The following is an 18892-nucleotide window of genomic DNA, read 5'->3' as shown; positions in this document are numbered from 1 at the left end:
AGTCGAACCAGTTATATTCCCTGCGAGTTATTAAATAGGAATTAAAAATCAATGGTTATCGGGCGGTATTTTTAGCAGTATGGATATTATCGTTTTAAATGGGTTATCAAACATATCGCACATGTAATCCAAAAGTGTCACTATACGAAAAATGTAAATTTTTCAGGAGAGCAATTTAAAGTTTTCGGCAAAATGTAAAGACAAATAACGGTGATTATATTGATAATAAATGAACGATTTTTTTATCACAGTGAACGATGTTTTGGCTTTAACCATTTTATTAAACAGAAATGGAAAATAAATTCTTTTATTTGTTTATTTTTTAGTTTTTTGATTTATAGTGTCACTTTTCCATTTATTATATGCAATATTTTTAGAATTTGTCAAAATTTTTCAAACCATAAAATTAAAAAAAAATAGAAATATGTAGAAAAGCATAATATTATTATATTAAATGAAACATGAAACATTTATTTTTACACACAACTGCTTGAACAAAAAATGATGTAGGTAGGTACTTCTAAAAAATATTTTTTATCTTAACTACTAACTTAACTTAAACCGACCATCTAAATGACTACTTATGCACCGCGAACTTAACCATAGCTTAAAATTTAAACCATCACTGTTATTTTCCATTCAAATTCATACAAAATAGCTGTCATTTACGTTTAAATTTTAAACTACGGTTAAATTTACACTGTGCCAATAAAAGTCTACATCACTGCTACAGAAATGGCACTAAAGCCAAATTAATGGCTATAAAAACAACTGCAAAAACAAAAAATTAATTCCTAAAACAAAATATTCAAAAACCTGGTAAATACAACATAAACACAACTTTAAATATGGACAGCTTCCATTATGAAAAAACAAAATATTTTCGTTCGGTAAATTAAATATAGTGGGTAATTATCATTACAAAATATTATTATAAAAGGAGTGTACATAGCATTGAAGTATTAAGGAATTTTCAATAAGACTTTTGATGTCTTGTTTTTTTCGATCGAACAATTTTAATCTTTCTGTGTAAAGTTTATTTAATTAAAAACTTTTGCGATTTTGACGTGTTGAACGACGCGCCGAACAACTAATTTGCTTAAAAGTTTGGTCACTGTATAAAGTTTTGTAATATATTTCAATTTGGGTTTGGCTAAACCGTCACTAAACAAAAAATGTCACTATTGCCCGCCACGAGCGTATTAATATTGCGTAAGCCATAATGACACTTGCGCCATCCAGAGGTCTCTAATGTAATTATTCAAGATATTTTGTATAGTGACACTTTTGGATTACATGTGCGATATGACAATTATTATAATATATAGAAATATTAGTCACACAAGCTTATCTATGCATATTTTTTATGCATTGTGGTACAAACCTGTTGATTCAGAAACACCCTCCAAATCCTCGATTAATTTCAAGATATTCCCGCTGATTTTCGATGGCATGTTACAATGCTCCTCGTAATTATCATTCATGTCAATTCATCGAAGCATTCATTGATGATTTTTGGAAGAAAATGCGTGTTGTGCCTATAAAAACTATGTACATCCAGATTTTGTGATCAGTGTCAAAGCTGCAGCATAAAACAATAAACCTCTAAAAATAGAACGAAGTGTGCAGGCTGCGAACTCGACAACGAGGTGCAAACGTTTCGTCTGTTTTGCATCCCAAAAACCGCACCAGATACACAATTATTTCCTTGGACAGTACATAACGCACTTCAGTTTATTTACGAGGTACATTAAGCTGTTTCACGCCTACTCGATAACAATAAAACGCTCGGAGTTCAGTTTAAGTCGGGCAGGCTTGACCACGTAACACAGAAAACAATGGAAAACATTTCACGGTTTTAGAAACTTATGGTCAAGTTAGTTATATGTACTATAATTTGAAAAAAAAGCCATATTTTTGCCAATGCAAACTAGGTCAAGGCCGTTTATTTGGAGTTAACGTAAACATCTTAATGAAATAATTACTTGTTAATTGTACAAAAAAAATTTCGTGAATTTCAGAGTTTGAAGTATACACTTTTTTTAACGAGCATGTATTTATAACTTGTCTCTTTTGGCAATATATCAAAGAACTGTTCACAAAACACAAATGTTCACAAGAAATATCAAATTAAATAAATTAAAATGAGTTTACTTCTGTTGACAAGAGAAATCTACTTAAAACCAATAATATAATGTGTAATTAACATGGAGCACTGTAAAAATCCTCTTAACTCGGCATGAAAGACTTGAAACCGACGTAATACACTCTAAACCGTCAGTCAGTTCATAATTTCGTGACTCGTTTATTTATCGAATTATATTCGCGATAAATCCAGGTTGTTCGATTTATGACAGATAACCGCACCGAGTGTCACTTGAACTCACTGAATTTCCCGAAGAAAAAGTTTGGGAAAATGAAACAAGAACGGGCTTAAAATAGGCGCGACTGAAAATATCCCACGGTGCGAAGCGATTTTACGAAGAGTCTATTTTTAGAGGTTTATGTACAGCGGGACTCTATACTGTGTTTTGCTTAGAGGTAGCACCAGCCACGTTTTGCCATTTTATGGACTGACTTTGTAAATAATTTCAATCATTCATTTATTTTTGCCAAAGGTTAATGAGGGTTCATGTAAACTAAAGATTGTGCACTTTTATTGTAAATAATTTTTTTTCTGGTTAGCAATATGCTAAGGATATGAGTAAAACAGGCATTTTTAGTCAAGGAGCCTAATCGGCAACAACACATAAAAACTCCTATTTCCTGCCTTGTACAATTTATATAGCAAAGTAGTGTAGTATAACAAACCCAGGTTCGTCCATAAAGAATAGATGAGATAAGTTTTTTTTTTTAAATAAATAAGAAAAGATTGAACAAGAAAAAATAAATAAATAAGAAACCAATACCCTCCCTACGTTGTGTTTTGTAAAGTCCAATTCAGAGATCTATTAGAATCTTTGATGTGTCGCAGATGCCGCACTAACTAGTCCGTGCGCCTATGTCGTATTTATTGTCACATGATATACATGTTTAAATGGTAAGATTTTATATAGTTTATCTATGAAATCATTTTAAATATACGTAAAACCGCATGTTTTATACTATTTTTTATTTTTCTTTCGAAAATGTCCATTTTTAGAAAGAAAATAATATCAAAAAAATGACCGCGGACTAAAATCCAAGTATCTTACAAAATATTTTAAACACTCCCAGCACTCACAGACTTCTCACCTCTTTTTAGCCAGTCTATTAAACAAAGATAAAACATCTGCGTTCTGGCGATTCCTACTTTAGGCTGTGCAAGTAATTGTGTATCTCTCTTTCTATCCCACTGATTTTGAGAATTACGGGGCCGTACCCAGATAAATTTATGGGCTGTTTTTGTATTACTTTTGACGTGTTTTTAAAGAAATCTTTAAGGATGGGTCTATCACCTTTAATAGTTGGGAGGGAGGTCAGGTGAGGTCATTATTATTTGATGGGTTTTGCTGGTTTTCCTTTTTCCCCTTTTATGAAAGTGGTGAGTTTAGAATTTGGCCTGTATTCGTCTAAATTTTTTGCAGTTTTTACTGTAAGGAAGTGTGTTTTTTTATTTGTGTTTGTGGATTTGTTTAAGTATTATAACTGCCCCTGTTTGCCCTTCAGTGACACAATAAAGACTACTTCTTTCACTATTCTCTGGGAAAAACCCTTTTTTTTGCTATAGTAAGAAAAACACTGTTTTTATTAAGAAAATAAGTCTAAAATTTTGTCTTTTACAGCTTACTTCCCTCTGTTTTTTTTACTTAATAATAACCACAATAATTTTTCCAAAAAGGAAAATGTCAAAATTTTGCAATTATTGATTTATGGATTATTCTGAAGATTTTTTTAGTCTTTTTTAAAGAAATGACTAAAATCCACTAGCTAAAAACCCAGAACATTGAAATTTCATCCCAGGAGTGCCTGTGCGAAAAAAAAACTTTTGTCCCTTATTGGCACCCCAATATTTTTAATTTTTTAAAATCAACATTTTTTCAATTATTGATTTATGGCCATCTCTTTTCTGAAGAAATGAATGGAATTTATTTATTAAATGTCAAGACAATTGAATTTTCATTCCACGAGTGCCTGTAAAAAATAAAATAATTTGTCCCTTATTGACACAATAATATCTTGAGTTCTAGTAGTCAAGATTTTGAAATTATTGATTTATGGACTACTCTAAAGGCCTTTTTAGTGTTTTTAAGAAACGCTTGAAATTCATTTACTAAAAGTCAAAAAATTGGATTTTTTGTTCCAGGAGTCCCTGTAAGAAAAAAAATAATTTGTCTCCTATTGGCCCGCCAATATCTTGAATTCTAGTAGTAAAAATTTCGTTATTATTGATTTATTGACTACTTTGAAGACTTTCCTAGTCTTTTCTATAAAAATAACTAAAATTTAATAACTAAAAGTCGGAAGAAAATGGACATTTTATTCCAGAAGGAAAAAATTTGTCTCTTATTGGCATCTTACTTATACCTTGAGTTCTAACAGTCAAAATTTTACCGTTATTGATTTATGAACTACTTTAAAGATTTTTTTATTCTTTTTTGAAGAGAAGACTAGAATCCATTTATTAAGAGCCAAGAAAATTGCATTTTTATTCCAGGGGTGGCTGTAAAAGACAAAATAATTTTTTTCTGGTTAATACCCTAATATCTTAGGGTTCTACTGATTTAATTTTGAAATGAATGAGTTATGGACTACTCTGAAGGCTCTTTCAGTTTTTGTTAAAGAACTTACTAAAATCCATTTTATAAAAATCAAGTAATTGGAATTTTTATTTTAGGAGTGCCTGTAAAAACATAATAATTTGTCAACATTTATATGAGATAAAGGTATTTTGAGATAAACGTTTTTTCATAAATAACATTTAAATAATAGAGTGTTTATGGGTAAAAAAATTGAATGGGTTTATAGGAAACGACAGTCAACTGATCAAAAATTAGTAAGTCCCTATCACGAATTTTGTTCCACTCTTATCTTTTGGCTCATTGACAACATGCAGCAATATATGCCCTTCAGCGACACAATAAAGACTGCTTCTTCCTTCATTCTCTGGAAAAAAGTCCCTTTTTTGCCATAGTAAGAAAACCCTATTTTTATTAATTAAAAGTTTTGTTTTTTTCAGCTTACTGCCCCTGTTTGTCCTTAAGCGACACAATAAAGAATATAATTATAATGTAATGCTTTAGTATCCATATGCTGATGTGCGAGATGAAGTTGAAATCCATAGCAGCAACAGAGAAACTGTTTCCTTCCTTAATGGAAGAAACTGCTAAAGAACAAAGACAAAAAAACAGAATTTTGAACTCTTTGGGACACATTCAAAAGACTGGTTAAATTTATAAAAGTATTTAGTATCCTCACTGTAGTTTTAGGATTCAGTATAATTAAAATGTACTGTCTTGTATAAGATTTTTAGTTTGTAGTCTAAGCATTTATCTTTGTTAATTTTCATCTAATCTCTCCTATTATGCACAATAACTAAATATGAGGCAAACAAATTAATAAATATTACATTCAGGATGTAAAATGTGTTTTTTACAAGTAAAACTTGTGTCTTTTAAACGTATAAGATATAGACAGCTAGATGATTTTTAATGTAAAAGTTGATTTTAAAAAATATACTTCCACTTTTCTGACTACATATAATTACTTTTTATCAAACGAGATTGGTACGAAATATAGAGATGGGGGTTTTTACGAGTATATTATAATAATATATCATAATATGTATTAATTTAAAAAAAAAACAATAATAAAGGACATTGAATATGGCAGCCAAAATCCCCATTAATAATCACCACCAAGTAAAAATAAATTTCAATACCCAAAAAAAAGGAAATATATAAAATTTGAAGACAAACCAAAACATTTTACCCTTTTGTGTTAAACAGTAAATATTTAATGCCTTAATACACAGAATAAATGGGCCTAAGTAATTCGTACCACCTATTCTCTCATCACTTGTTATAAACACCCCACTGATGGCGCTAAAAACTAAACTTATTAAATTAAAATTTTTGGTTAAACTCATTTTACGTACTTAAATCTTACTTATATTTAAATTAAATATTATCTACCTATCAACTATCCTGAATTTCTAACTTAATAAAACTAATCCCAAGAATCCCGAATAATAAATGTTAAGGCCGGACCTGTGCAACTTTTCACGCTTGAATGCCTGTGACTCAAGTCAGACGTCTAACAAAATAGTACGTGGGCGCATGTAGTCAAATTTTACGAAACAAATGTATACATTTTTAAAAAAATGCTTAAAACATTTATTTATTTAATAAAATGATTAAATATCGCTTAGAATATTACTTTATGACTCTTTCCACATAAAATTTTGCGATTTAAACATGCATGTCATGTGACAATACAAGTAACACCGGCGCACGGACTATTCGCGGCACATCAAAGATTCTAATAGATCTCTGAACTGAACTATAACAGAATCACTCTCTCTTTTACTTATCTCGGATGCGCTTGACAAGACAAAATTAGGAAAATTTGAATTATTAGGATGGTATTAAAGAAAATGCAGTCTTGATAATACACCTACTTAGTTTATTTATGTAAAAAAAAAATAATGCCGTACTCAGCCTGGAATTCACGAGGGGAAAGAGCACGGCAGAGAAACCCTCGATCTCAATTCCCTAAAAATCGAATCATGCTGAGTAATAAGTTCTTCCTTCGGTTACAACAAAAAAATAAATATAATTTATTTACTGTTCCTTTCTAATTCCTCATGCATACTATCCATTTAAAACTGAAGAGAGTTGGGTTAGTTATCCAGCCATCACTAGAAGGTACTGAGGTCCCATACGGGAGGCTACCCAGCTATGAGTTGAATAGTTGAGTCAATATTCTAGGTATTATCACAGATAAACGGACAAATTCGCGAAACATATATTTATTTATCTGTGGTATGATTTACGTCTGAATATTCACCCAGTCAGGGTCGAAAGGTTAGTTAGATTCAACAAGACTCTAGCTTACTTTTGAAACACACAAATAAAAAATAATTTCGAAAATATACCTAAAAATTCAGTAAATAAATTATCTCAGTCGACCACTTAAAATATTAATTTTCTCTTCAGCATGAAACAATTTTAGATAAATACATGCACAGGTTATTTTTTATTTTCTCCTATTTACGTAAAATATTAAATTTATAAACATTAATAAAAATATATTTACACATTGGCAATAAAAAATAAACTAATAAGTTTCAAATTTACTAACCTGTAGAAAATCTTCAGAAAATCACTTCAATACAAATTAAATAAATTTTTTTAAAGTAGTACCACAGATGTAAATAGCTCCGCACGAAACTATTTACATCTGTGGTAGTACCCAGTGTGGCCAGATATACCGAAATTTATCGCCCAAAATCGCCATTTTCATCTTTAACCTCACCAATAGAGGGCGCGCGCAAAAAAAAACATTCTGTTATTTCAAATCATTTGTTTTCTTCAATTTCACAAAAGCTGTTCACAAAATTTTATTACGTCATCTGCATCTGTCATTACGTCATTTGCATGTTTTTCCAGGTCAGATGTCAGATTTGTGAGCCCTCAATCCAATTTCGTACAATTTACAATAGCTGGAAGCAACTGCGTTGGGATTGGGATTAATTGTAAGCCAAGCTATAATAACAACAATGTTCTATTTCTACCATTACCACACCAACCACTATATATTAACATCGTTGTCTGATACCTTTATTTAAACAATGGTATTATGTATCACAAGCATCCCAAATAATCATATACCATAAACCGTTGACTAAACATTTACCCACCGATCCAGCAATAATTAATAAAATTAAAAGTTACTATTTGCCTTACCACCACAAGAGAGCACAAACACAACCGCCGAACACAGAACACCCAGATAGAACCCTTATACCATTTTTATTTGCTTAGGATTATTTTATTTTAAATTTTAGTTAGATACCTGGTTACCTGCTTACGGGTCTTGTCGACTTTAAGTATCTCCGATTTTGCAATATTTTAAAATTTGAGCATAAAGAGTACTTTGAAAAGAATAGATTAAGAGGAAAAAAATTGCGGATCATTCACATAGGACGCTAAAAAATAATATTAAATTATGTCAAAAAAGAGGTCTACTCTACTCTATTTGATGATCGAAACTCGTTGCTATTGATAATTACATTGTCAAACTTTTGACATATGATCTCGCAGTTGCCAAATTGTGTATATATGTAATAAGCAACAAGCACATCTAAAAAGCATATCTTATATAAGAGAAAACATGAAAGACATCTAAATCTATCTGCCAAAATGATAGCAGTGTTTTTACACTATAATAGTGAATGGGTTTTACTTTTACACACATTTGTACACAAGCAAAAAATTCATACCCTTATGCAAGGTTCATAGCCTCCATATTTTCTAACATTTTGAGATTCTATTCATATAAAAAAATATAGAGAGGGCTCGTAAATGTCGATAAATAAATGTAAATGCTCAACATCCTAACTTAAAACAATTTTTCCCAACCCAACCTAATCCAACCCAACCCAACCCAACCCAACCCAACCCAACCCAACCCAACCCAACCCAACCCAACCCAACCCAACCCAACCCATCCCATCCCATCCCATCCCATCCCATCCCATCCCATCCCATCCCAACCCGTCTCATCTCATCCCAGCCCAACCCAACACCGAGGCACACGGGAGGCTTACGCCCCCCGTGTGCTAACGCAACCCAAAATCAACCCAATGCAATTCAACCGAGCCCAAAACACTAAAAACATTCATATAGAAGAAATAAAAAATTCTTAAATCAAAGAACATGTATGGCAACGCTATCACCTCGCGGCGTTATGTCAAACGTCAATAAAAAAGAATAATGAAGGAAGGTGGAAGGGAATTTTGTTTTTGTTATTTATATGAAAAATAAATATTCTTTAGACTTAATTTTAAATAGAATATGCCTATATTTCATATTATTTTTAATTAGGATCGAAATCTAAAAAGTACCAAAACAATAAATAATACATTATGGGTGTGTTCGGTATGTTTTTTTACAGGAAAATAAAGGGACTTAATTACAAGAAAAGGTAAAATCTTTTTTTTTTTTTTAAATGTTATATAAACAATTTCGTCTTTTTGGTCATGTTTTATGTATAATTTCATTTAAATTAAATAATTTTTCCGAAACTACAAAATTCTTAGTCGCAAAAAAAATAAAAAAGTAAAACTGGCACAGTTGAAATCTAAAACCAGGCCGACCGGCTCATAGTTCACCCTCATTACCATTAAGCCATAAAGTGCTTGCGAAGGGTGTTCGAAAACGAGTTTATATCGTACATAAGTATACATTGTCATAATTTTTTTTGTTTTTATTATTTTATTAAAGAAAATGTTATTCATCCTCCAATTTTTTTTGCTTAAAATAGTCCAAAGAAGATTAGCTTACTATTTCATATTCAAAAATGTTAAAATTCGGAGATACCTAAAGTCGACTAGAACCCCTGCTTACCTTGAAATAAAGGTTCTAGTTCCCATTGTGTTTTTTTTCATATTTCGCCCATTTCCCCATTTTATAAATAATTTTATTTTTATAAATAATCGAAGAAATCGCATATTGACAAGTATTGATTGACAGTATTGACAAGAGTGGAAAGTGTCAACAGAAAGTTGTAAGAGCGGGTCCACACTCGCGATAGATAGTCGCGGATGTACGAACAACTCATAGTAATTATTGTCGAACGGTCTACAAACGGATCCTGATTCCACCCAGGGCTGTTCCGGCAAGAAGGACGCGTTTAGCAGTTGCGGCTCATCAACATCGAGTCCACCTGCCTACCCCAAGGACGTCGCTGTATCGGGACTCATTCATCTGGAGAACATCATCTGGAGAACATCTTCTTTGTGGAACGGGCTTCCACCTCACATATTTCCCGACGCATACAACCTACAGCGATTCAAGATAAATGCCCACAAATATCTTCGCGCAAGCACCACTCCAAGAGTGACATAGGACTTTCCTCTTGTGCTTATGATTACCATAAAAAATTGTTAATGTGTTGGCTCTTAAAGTACTCTCCTGATAATATTATTGAAATTATCATTACCTACCCTGTAAGAGGACATAGTTTTTTACCAGCGGACAGAGTGTTTGGACGCATGGAAAAAATATTTAGAAAAACTCCAACCATTGGTTCTAAAGAAGAATATGTTGGATACTATTCTGAAGTTGGAAATGTTAAGGTCTTAGGATCCTAGTGGAAAATGTTCAATATCAAGGAATTACAAGATTATCTTAATAAAGTTGCAGGAATATCGGATTTAAAACGAATTCGTTTACAAAAAAATCACATTAAAAAAACTGGAGAAATCAAGATATCAATCGCATGCTTCCAACACTACCGATTCAATATCAAAGCCCAATCAGAACTTAAAAAATATCTCTATAAAAGAGGAAAGAATTTGAAGAACTTTTCGTTGTCAGAGGTCCCGCTGCGCAATACCATTCCTCAAAAAAAAATTCAGAGTGTAAAACAACTAATGGAAAAACAATTTGGAAAAGAGTGGGCAAGTGAAAAAAAATTTGATTGGTACAAAAAACTGCTGTGTAAAGACGAAGGTGAAAATAATGAGAAAATTTCTCAGGAAGAGGATAATATTAGCAATGATTGCGACTGCTTGGAGGAAGAATACGCACTCCATATTTAGGTTTTAGTTAATGACTGTGTTGTTTAAAGAATTTTTTTTTTTGTTATTTTTCTTTTTTCTTAATATATTGGATTAAATATTTTAAGAAATAAAGCTCTCTTGTTTAAAACAATGTTTTTATTGCTGCTTGGTAATAAAATTTTGGACAAAACCAAATAAATCCAATACTTTTGAGCAAAATCGAATAAATCTATTTTTGGATTTGTTATAATTCAAAAAATAATAATTTTTCAAAATTGTATTTAAGTAGAATGTAGTAAAATTTGTAGGTGATTTTTGACCAAATAAAGCAAAATTTTTTTAGGTTCTTTGGCCTATAACTCGCCTTTAAATATTTTACTATTTCATTTATAAGTCAAGGTTTTATTTTTATTTTATTTCACCGTTTGTATATATTGCTAATATAAAAAGACCACTTTCACTTTTATTGGTTTTTATTACCGTGTCTAAAACAAATACAAAAAAAACTTTAATTAAAAATTTCTTCTCGGATTTTTAACGAACAATAAACTTCTTCGGTCTCTCACCCCCTGAATTTTTATAAAAGAAAAAGGAAGACGTAAAATTGCTTAATTAAACTTTCAGATATTGCTTAAAAAGTTGACCTATTAAACCCTTAAATTTCGTGTTTGCGGACCCGTAGTCGGGAATAGAAGGGGGTTAAAAAGGATTTAAGAGGAAATCGGAAGTTCTTGGCTACATTTTCGGTTTTTAAATATTTAAAGAGGTTTACGGTTTATGAACTAAAAGTGGATTTTTCGAGGCAAAACAGTCAAGAAAAACGAAGGAATACCTTCTTATCTTTAAAAAAAAACACACATTTTGTTTTTACATTAATTACTATGAGAAGTGCTTACCGATGAAAACACTTACGTGTACTTCTCAGGTTGTCATGAAAATCTCAAAGTAATTAATTTCCCGAACATTTTACATTAATCGTAAATCATTTAAGAAAATAAATAAATCGCTCTCATTTAACCTGCAGTGTTTTTATGAACGGCAGTTAATATTTATTTTATTCTGTTCTCGTAAATTGGTATTTATTTTATTAAGCGTTACTAAGAATAATAATGGATTGTCTAGAAATGGTGGTAAACTGTTGATAATTAGTTTGGATCAAAGTGTTCACATTTTGAGGAAACATGTTTGTAAGAGAAGGTTGAATGTTTCAAAAATAATTGTTGAAAATTTAATTGTAACTATTTCAAATTAAAGGTTTGCGTTTTAATAATCAAACAATTCGTTAAATGGCTTTTGAAGGGATTTAAATTTATGCTCGCGTGTTTTACTTTGTGGCTTATTTGATTCGATATAAAGCAATTTTATATAAATAAATTAAATTCAACGCATTCTTACGCAGGAGTTTTTATGACCTGATAGCAATAATGAATTTTCTTGAAAATAAAAGTAAGAGTAAAAAATTAGTCATTACAGGGATTTAAATGAAATTTCATAAAGATGTTAACAAAAGTCCGAGAATAAATTTAAAGTAAAAATCACGGAAATCGGAGCATTAAAACGCAAGTTATAGGTCAGAGAACCCAAAACACATTTTTCAATGTTGCTTTATCGGCAAGTTACCTACAAAATTGTTAATAAAAAAATATTTATTATAGAAACTTAAATGAAATTTTATAGAGATGTTAAACACATGTCCCAAAATTAATTTAAAGTAGAAATCATGAAAATAGGAGCACCAGAACGCAAGTTATATGCCAGAGAACTCAATTTTTTCACTTTTTTCCAGTTTTGCCTTATTGGAACGTCACCTACAAAAATTTGAATAAAAAATTAGTTATTACATGGATTTAAATGAAATTTCATATAGATGTTAAATAAAGCCCCAAAATTAATTTTGATGAAAAAATCATGGAAATTGGAACACTGAGTTATAGGGGAAATATGACTATCCTATGATGGATCCCTGCCCATTATGGACCACTAGTTAAATATTTAAATTTACCGCGCAAAATACATTTTCGTCGCATTGGTTAGGTTGATTAAAGCTCTTCTTTAGTTGTTTATATGTACTCGTGCAAATATAAAGTGATTTTATAAAAATAAACAGAAAAGTTAAAATTGGTAAGTACTGATATAACAAAGTAGGTTAACCTAATGTTAGATAACTTTTGTTTTATTGTTTGCTAGAATCTGTTTTTCTCACTGCTGTTTAGGAAAACTGTTTCGTTTTAACTACCGGGAAAAAATTGAGGTTATGGCAAAGAATTTTTTATTTATTTTTTTTATGTGATTTGTGCTAAACAGCCTATGATGGACCCCTTGAAATTGTCTTATGATGGACCAGGGGTCCGTCATTGCTCCGACATGCGGCAGGCTATTGAGAATGTAAGAAATAGCAATATGGGCTTTAAGTTAGCATCCAAAACCTTCAATGTACCGAAGACAACTTTAAGAAGACGTTTGGCTAAGCGGGACTGTTCTAAAGGATATTTGGGAGGACGAAAAGCAATGTTCTCTAAAGCCATCGAAGAGAAGATTGCCGAACATATTATTGAAATGGAAAAACGATTTTTTGGACTAACTTCTAAAGATTTGCGAGGGATGGTATTTGAAGAAGTCGAGAGGAATAATATAAAACATGATTTTAATCGGGAAACAAAAATGGCAGGTTGGAAGTGGGTTAGGGGATTTTTAAGACATAACCCACGAATATCTTTGCGATGCCCAGAAAGCACGTAATTGGCCAAAGCCCAGGCTTTTAACAGGCCAAATATTCAAGCCTATTTTCAAGCACTATCTAATACTCTAGAGCAGTTTAACTTTCTTCCGGAAAACATATATAATATGGATGACTCAGGTTTGACCACAGTCCAAAAGAAATGTCAGAAAGTTTACGCTGCAAAAGGACACAAGCAAGTTGGTGCACTCAGCAGTACAGAGTGGGCGCAACACGTCACTGTAGTGTGCGCACTGAATGCCATAGGTACTTATATTCCATCTGCTCTTATTTTGTCCTCGTCAAAAAATAAATGATGAGCCTATGAATGGTGCTCCCGCTGGTAGCATAGCTTTTGTGCAAGAAAAAGGATGGATGAACACTGAAATTTTTTGTAAATGGCTAAAGCACTTTGTAAGGTGTTCAAAAGCATCTAATGAGAACAAGGTTCTTTTACTTTTAGATGGCCACAGTAGCTATAAAAGCCTTGTCTCTAGACAGTTTTCTAAAGAAAACGGGGTTGTAGTATTTTGTTTTCCGGCGCAATGTTCAACCATTAGATGTCGGATTCTTTCGTCCTCTTCACACCTATTTTGACCAGGAACCCAATTATGGCTGCGTCAAAACCCAGGAAAGGCAGTCACACAATATAAAATAGCAAGTTTTCTTAATCGAGCCTTTTTGAAGAGCGCTATTCCATCTAACGCAATAAATTCATTTAAAAAGATGGGAATTCATCCTTTTAATCCCGATATTTTTGAAGATTGGGAGTTTGCACCAGCTTTAGCAACGGATAGGCAGATTCCATTGGAGGCTCAACTCAGTACCATCGAGTTAGACATTCAAAATCAACCAAGTTAATACAACAATTAGTTAATACAGGGATTTAAATGAAGTTCCATAGAGATATTAAGAAAAAATCCAGAATTACTTTAACGCAGAAGTCATGAAAATTCGAGCATTAGAATGCGAGTTATAGGCCAAACAATACAAAACAATTTTCCAGTTTTACTTTATTGGGACGTCATCTACAAAAATATTAATAAAAAATTAATTTTTATAGGAATTTGAACGAAATTTTATAGAGATATTAAGGAAAGTCACGGAATTAATTTAAAGCAAAAATCATGGAAATTGGAGCATTAGAACGCAAGTTATAGTCTAGTGAACCCAAAACAATTTTTTCAGTTACCTAAGTTACCTACAAAAATGTCAACAAATAATTAGTTATTACAGGGATTTAAATGAAATTCCATGGAATTGTTTAGAAATTTAAGGCAGAAATTATGGAAATTGGAGCATTAGAACGTGAGTTACAGGCCAGAGAATCCAAAAAAGAAATTTCCAGTTTTGTTTTATTGTATGTCACCTACAAAAACTTGAATAAAAAATTAATTATTACAGAGATTTGAATGCAGTTTCATAGAGGTATTAAGGAAAGTCCCAGAATTATGAACATTGGAGTATTAGAAGGCGGCTTGTAAACGGGAGAAACTAAAACAATTTATCAAATTTTGTTTTATTGGGAATTTACTTATAAATATGTTAATTAAAAATTAGTTATTACAGGGATATCGCACTCGCAAAAAGACGAAGAATGGAGAAATAGCATTTCAACTGTGACTAGAAGCAGGTATGATAAAATATGCGATTCAATAAATTACGTAATGAATGATGATGAAGCATTTAAAAGAAAACTGACGTCTGTTTTATTAAAAAAATGTTAACGAAACTATGACTAATCCATACATCGTAAATTTGTCACTTAAATTTAGAAAAAAATAATCCGCATAAAGCCTAACCATACTGATAACAAACATAATAACCAAATATCGATTCGGTTTGAGCAAAGTATATTTTGAAATGACCTTTGCGATCTAGATTCGGATTCGAAGAAATAACGCGAGGGTTTTTTCATTAAGTTTGTTTTTTTACTTGTTTTTCCTGAATTTTACCGAAAAAAAAATGAATGTTTTCCTTCGACTTTATCTACTCTTCTTTCGATCATTCCCCGAAATTTAAAAAAAACCCCTTGGCAACTGATTCCGATAAATGTTTAAATGCTGGCCTCCGATGCGATAATTAATCTTTTACACCCCGTACGCTCTGTGTGATGAAACGGGGAGTGAGATCCAGATTGCTCTCTTTAATATTTTACCGACCGGCCTTCTAGCGTTGCCTTATTTTTGCTTTTATGGCTCAATAACCAGCTTCTATGTTTTCATAGATACGTATGTACTTTTGGATATGGGAAACTGTTTGGAACTTTATCGACTAGACGTTATATGAAGTGTACTAAAATTCTTGGATATAGGACGTTAATTTTTAGACATATCGTCGTTTATTGTACAAGACCTGCTAACTTTTTGGCAAATATTACTTTTTTTTATGTTGTCAGCTTTAGACATGTTAAACGTGTAATATGATATGATCAATTAATTGTCAGAAAATATTTTGTTTATCATATTGAAGAAAAATAATTCATGATATGATATTATTTTTACTTCGTAATAAAAATTGAGTGTGTAATTAAAAAGTGAAGTGTGTTAAAAAATGTTAAGTAAAGTGTAAAAAAATTAATAAAAAAAAAGAATTTGCTGTATAAAAATTGCACAAAAAAAATATGCCTAATATAAAAGGGTATAGATTGCATCTATTGTATTAATACTATTTAAAAATATTATAGCACACAAGGCATAGCGGGTTCTATGCCTTGTTTGATTTTTCAAAGGTTAAAAATAGTAGAATTACTTTATTTTCTATACATTTTTTCTTCCCAGTAAATTTAAGCTAAATTCAAAAATTAAGACCGAAAGAAAATACATTTAAAAATAAAAAAAAATCTATGTGAGTACATTAGGCAAAAAAAGAGATTTAATTAGTAAAATACAGTTTAATAATTAAAAGCAAAACGTTTCTTCTTTAAAACGAAAATCGAGGGTTATGAGCATTTCCTAAATTATTTTTTTATGTGGCTTTTAATTGTGTTAAATAATTCTAGTTAAAAAAAATTATATAAAAAGTCAAAATTCATGCTAATCGTTATTGTATTATTATTATGAAAATGTAAATACGTTAATTATTCTGCTAGTTTTTGTACAATTCTATTAGTAGTCTGTAGTTAAAGTTGATTCGTAGGGTTTTTTTTAGGGTTCTACTTACGTTTGGTTGCTCGAGAGCCCCATTTTGGCCCCAATTTAGGTTATATTATTGTAAATCCCTGTAGTTCTAATTTTCTAGAATTTGTATACTGGCTTGCTTTGACTGTCAGTATTCTCCTAAAATTATTGGTCTCTTTCGGCAAAAACAATGAAGATAATTCTAAATATTTCGAAACTGTTCCATCGGGTCTTAAAAAGGACGCGCTTCGTGACAATTCATTTAGTTTTTAATTGTTTAATCAGTTTTTACCTTGGAAACAATTAAACGACAGTCAAGGCGAGTTAGGTTAGTGCTTTTGACGTTGACAATAAAAGTGTGTTCCCGAATTTCGTTACAATTGGTGTCAGAAGTGGGATATTTGGAAGCTCATTTTAGTGGATGCCTTTAACAAGGAGTCAGGCCAAGATGGAGACCGAGAAATTGATGGAGCTGCTATTAAGGAAGTTTGAAGAGCAAAAAGTAGAACAAGAAGAACGAGACCGTAAACAAAAAGAGCGAGACAAGAAACAGGAAGATTTACTAAAGACAATTAAATCTGACCTGAAAAAGGAAAATGAAGACCTGATTCGAACCATGAAAGATGACTTACTTAACTTAAAAGATAATCTTAAAAAGAAGCAGGTGGAACGAGACAGAAAACAAGAGGAACGAGTTTTACAACTTAAAGAAGATCTGGAGAAGAATCAGAAACAATTAATGACTAACTTCGAAGCAACGGTAGAAGAAGAATTGGGGCAAGTACAAAAAAAGATTCAAGAACTAGAGATTAAAGTAAAACGGACTCCTCTTCATCCCGATCCTGGAATGCAAACAATGATGAAAGTAAAGCCACCAAAATTCGACGGCAAAGAAGCATGGAGTACCTATTTGAATCAATTTGAGGCCGCTGCTAGGGGAAATCGCTGGGATAACGAAGAAAAGGCAATCAATCTTAAGCTAAGCCTTAGAGGAGAAGCTACAGAAATATTAAGAATGGTGCCATCTGAGGATCAGCTAAATTTCGACGTACTGGTGCATACCTTAGAAATGAGATATGGTGAAGCCCATCTACAACAGGTTCAATTGAAATCTAGAAGACAACAACCCGAGGAAGGACTCCAACAGTTTGAGGCCGATGTTGCTCGATTAGTAAATCTGGCTTACCCTTCAGCCCCAACAGAGTTCCGAGAACAAATTTCTATAAATTGTTTTATTGACGGAGTTCGAGATCCAGATACTAACCACGCTCTAAGGATGGCTCATCACAAAAGTATATCAGAAGCTTTGGCCCATAGACTAGAGTATGAGGCAGCTTTTCAAGCAAGTAGAAGGCAAACACGAATAAGACAAATCAGAACTTCGGAAAGTGATCTCGAAGACCGTCTAAAGAAGATTGAATCATTATTAGCGAAGAAACCTAAAAGACCATTGCAATGCTGGAATTGCAAAGAGGAGGGGGCACCTTAAACGTCAATGCCCCAAGCCTTTGAGAGATCCAAGGAACCAGGAAAACTTCAACTTCAAGCTGGCTGGGTGCTACCAAGCCCCACGTATAAGACTAAACCGACTGCCACATCCTGGAGAGAGCTTGGTAGTACCGGGAAAAATATGCGGCCGTGAATGTGAGATGGTAGTGGATACAGGATCAAGTCATACTATCGTGAAGCCGAACATCGTAGCACACTGTAGGCTTTCAGCACCACCCAATTTAATTCTGGAGTCTGCAAATGGAAAAAGGATCCCGATTCTTGGATTGTATGAAGCTACAGTTACAATTGGCTTAACAACATTCCAACAGCCAGTACTAGTGGCAGAAATCATGGATGATGTCATATTAGGATTAGATGTTATGAATGCTCAGCAGTTTAAAATGGATGTATATAACCGGATATTGACGACGAAAAATGAAGAGATTTTTATGCACCACCTATATGAAGATAAAGTAAATACCAGAGTCGTTAAGTTATTCAAGGATGTTACTATACCAGGAAATTCAGAGGTGGTGGTTAATGCTACAACTGGAGGAAAAGAGGGAGAAACTGTTTTGATTGAGTCCATGGAAAACTGCAAACTATATGGTCAAGGAATTTTTCCAGCCAAGACGTTATCTACGCAGAAGAAATTGACTGTTTTGGTTCGAATGGTAAATTTAAAAGGATATGATCAACACCTGAACAAGGAGAGAACATTGGCGTATGCTCTGAAGTAGTGGCAGTCATGAAAAATGCTGATAGAAGTCGTTATTCAAACAGACCTTTTCCTGTATGTTTACAAAACCTATTTAAAGAATCTTCTGCCAATTTAACTATGGACCAGTGTAGTGAATTGCG

At 32.2% G+C, this 18892-nt stretch overlaps 1 protein-coding gene across 8 annotated transcripts in view; it reads right to left on the bottom strand.

Moving 5' to 3' along the window:
- Nucleotides 1–18892, bottom strand: part of LOC126750684 (potassium voltage-gated channel subfamily H member 6) — a 232324-nt gene that overhangs the window by 206407 nt on the left and 7025 nt on the right. For 3 of the 8 annotated variants that reach the window (XM_050460364.1, XM_050460367.1, XM_050460368.1), the window contains exon 1: nucleotides 1385–2502. The exons of 2 other annotated variants lie outside the window; for them this stretch is intronic. In XM_050460364.1, coding sequence (XP_050316321.1) covers nucleotides 1385–1484 — 100 coding nt within the window. In that variant the 5' untranslated portion in view covers nucleotides 1485–2502. Of the gene's footprint in view, nucleotides 1–1384; nucleotides 2504–18892 lie in introns of those variants that run through there. 3 more of the 8 variants (XM_050460365.1, XM_050460369.1, XM_050460370.1) reach the window with 2 other exon arrangements.

This window comes from Anthonomus grandis, chromosome 2 (genome assembly GCF_022605725.1).
Source record: "Anthonomus grandis grandis chromosome 2, icAntGran1.3, whole genome shotgun sequence".
Lineage (NCBI taxonomy): Eukaryota > Metazoa > Arthropoda > Insecta > Coleoptera > Curculionidae > Anthonomus > Anthonomus grandis.
Note: the sequence above shows the minus strand (reverse complement) of the source record. Positions and strands in the feature narration are given on the sequence as shown.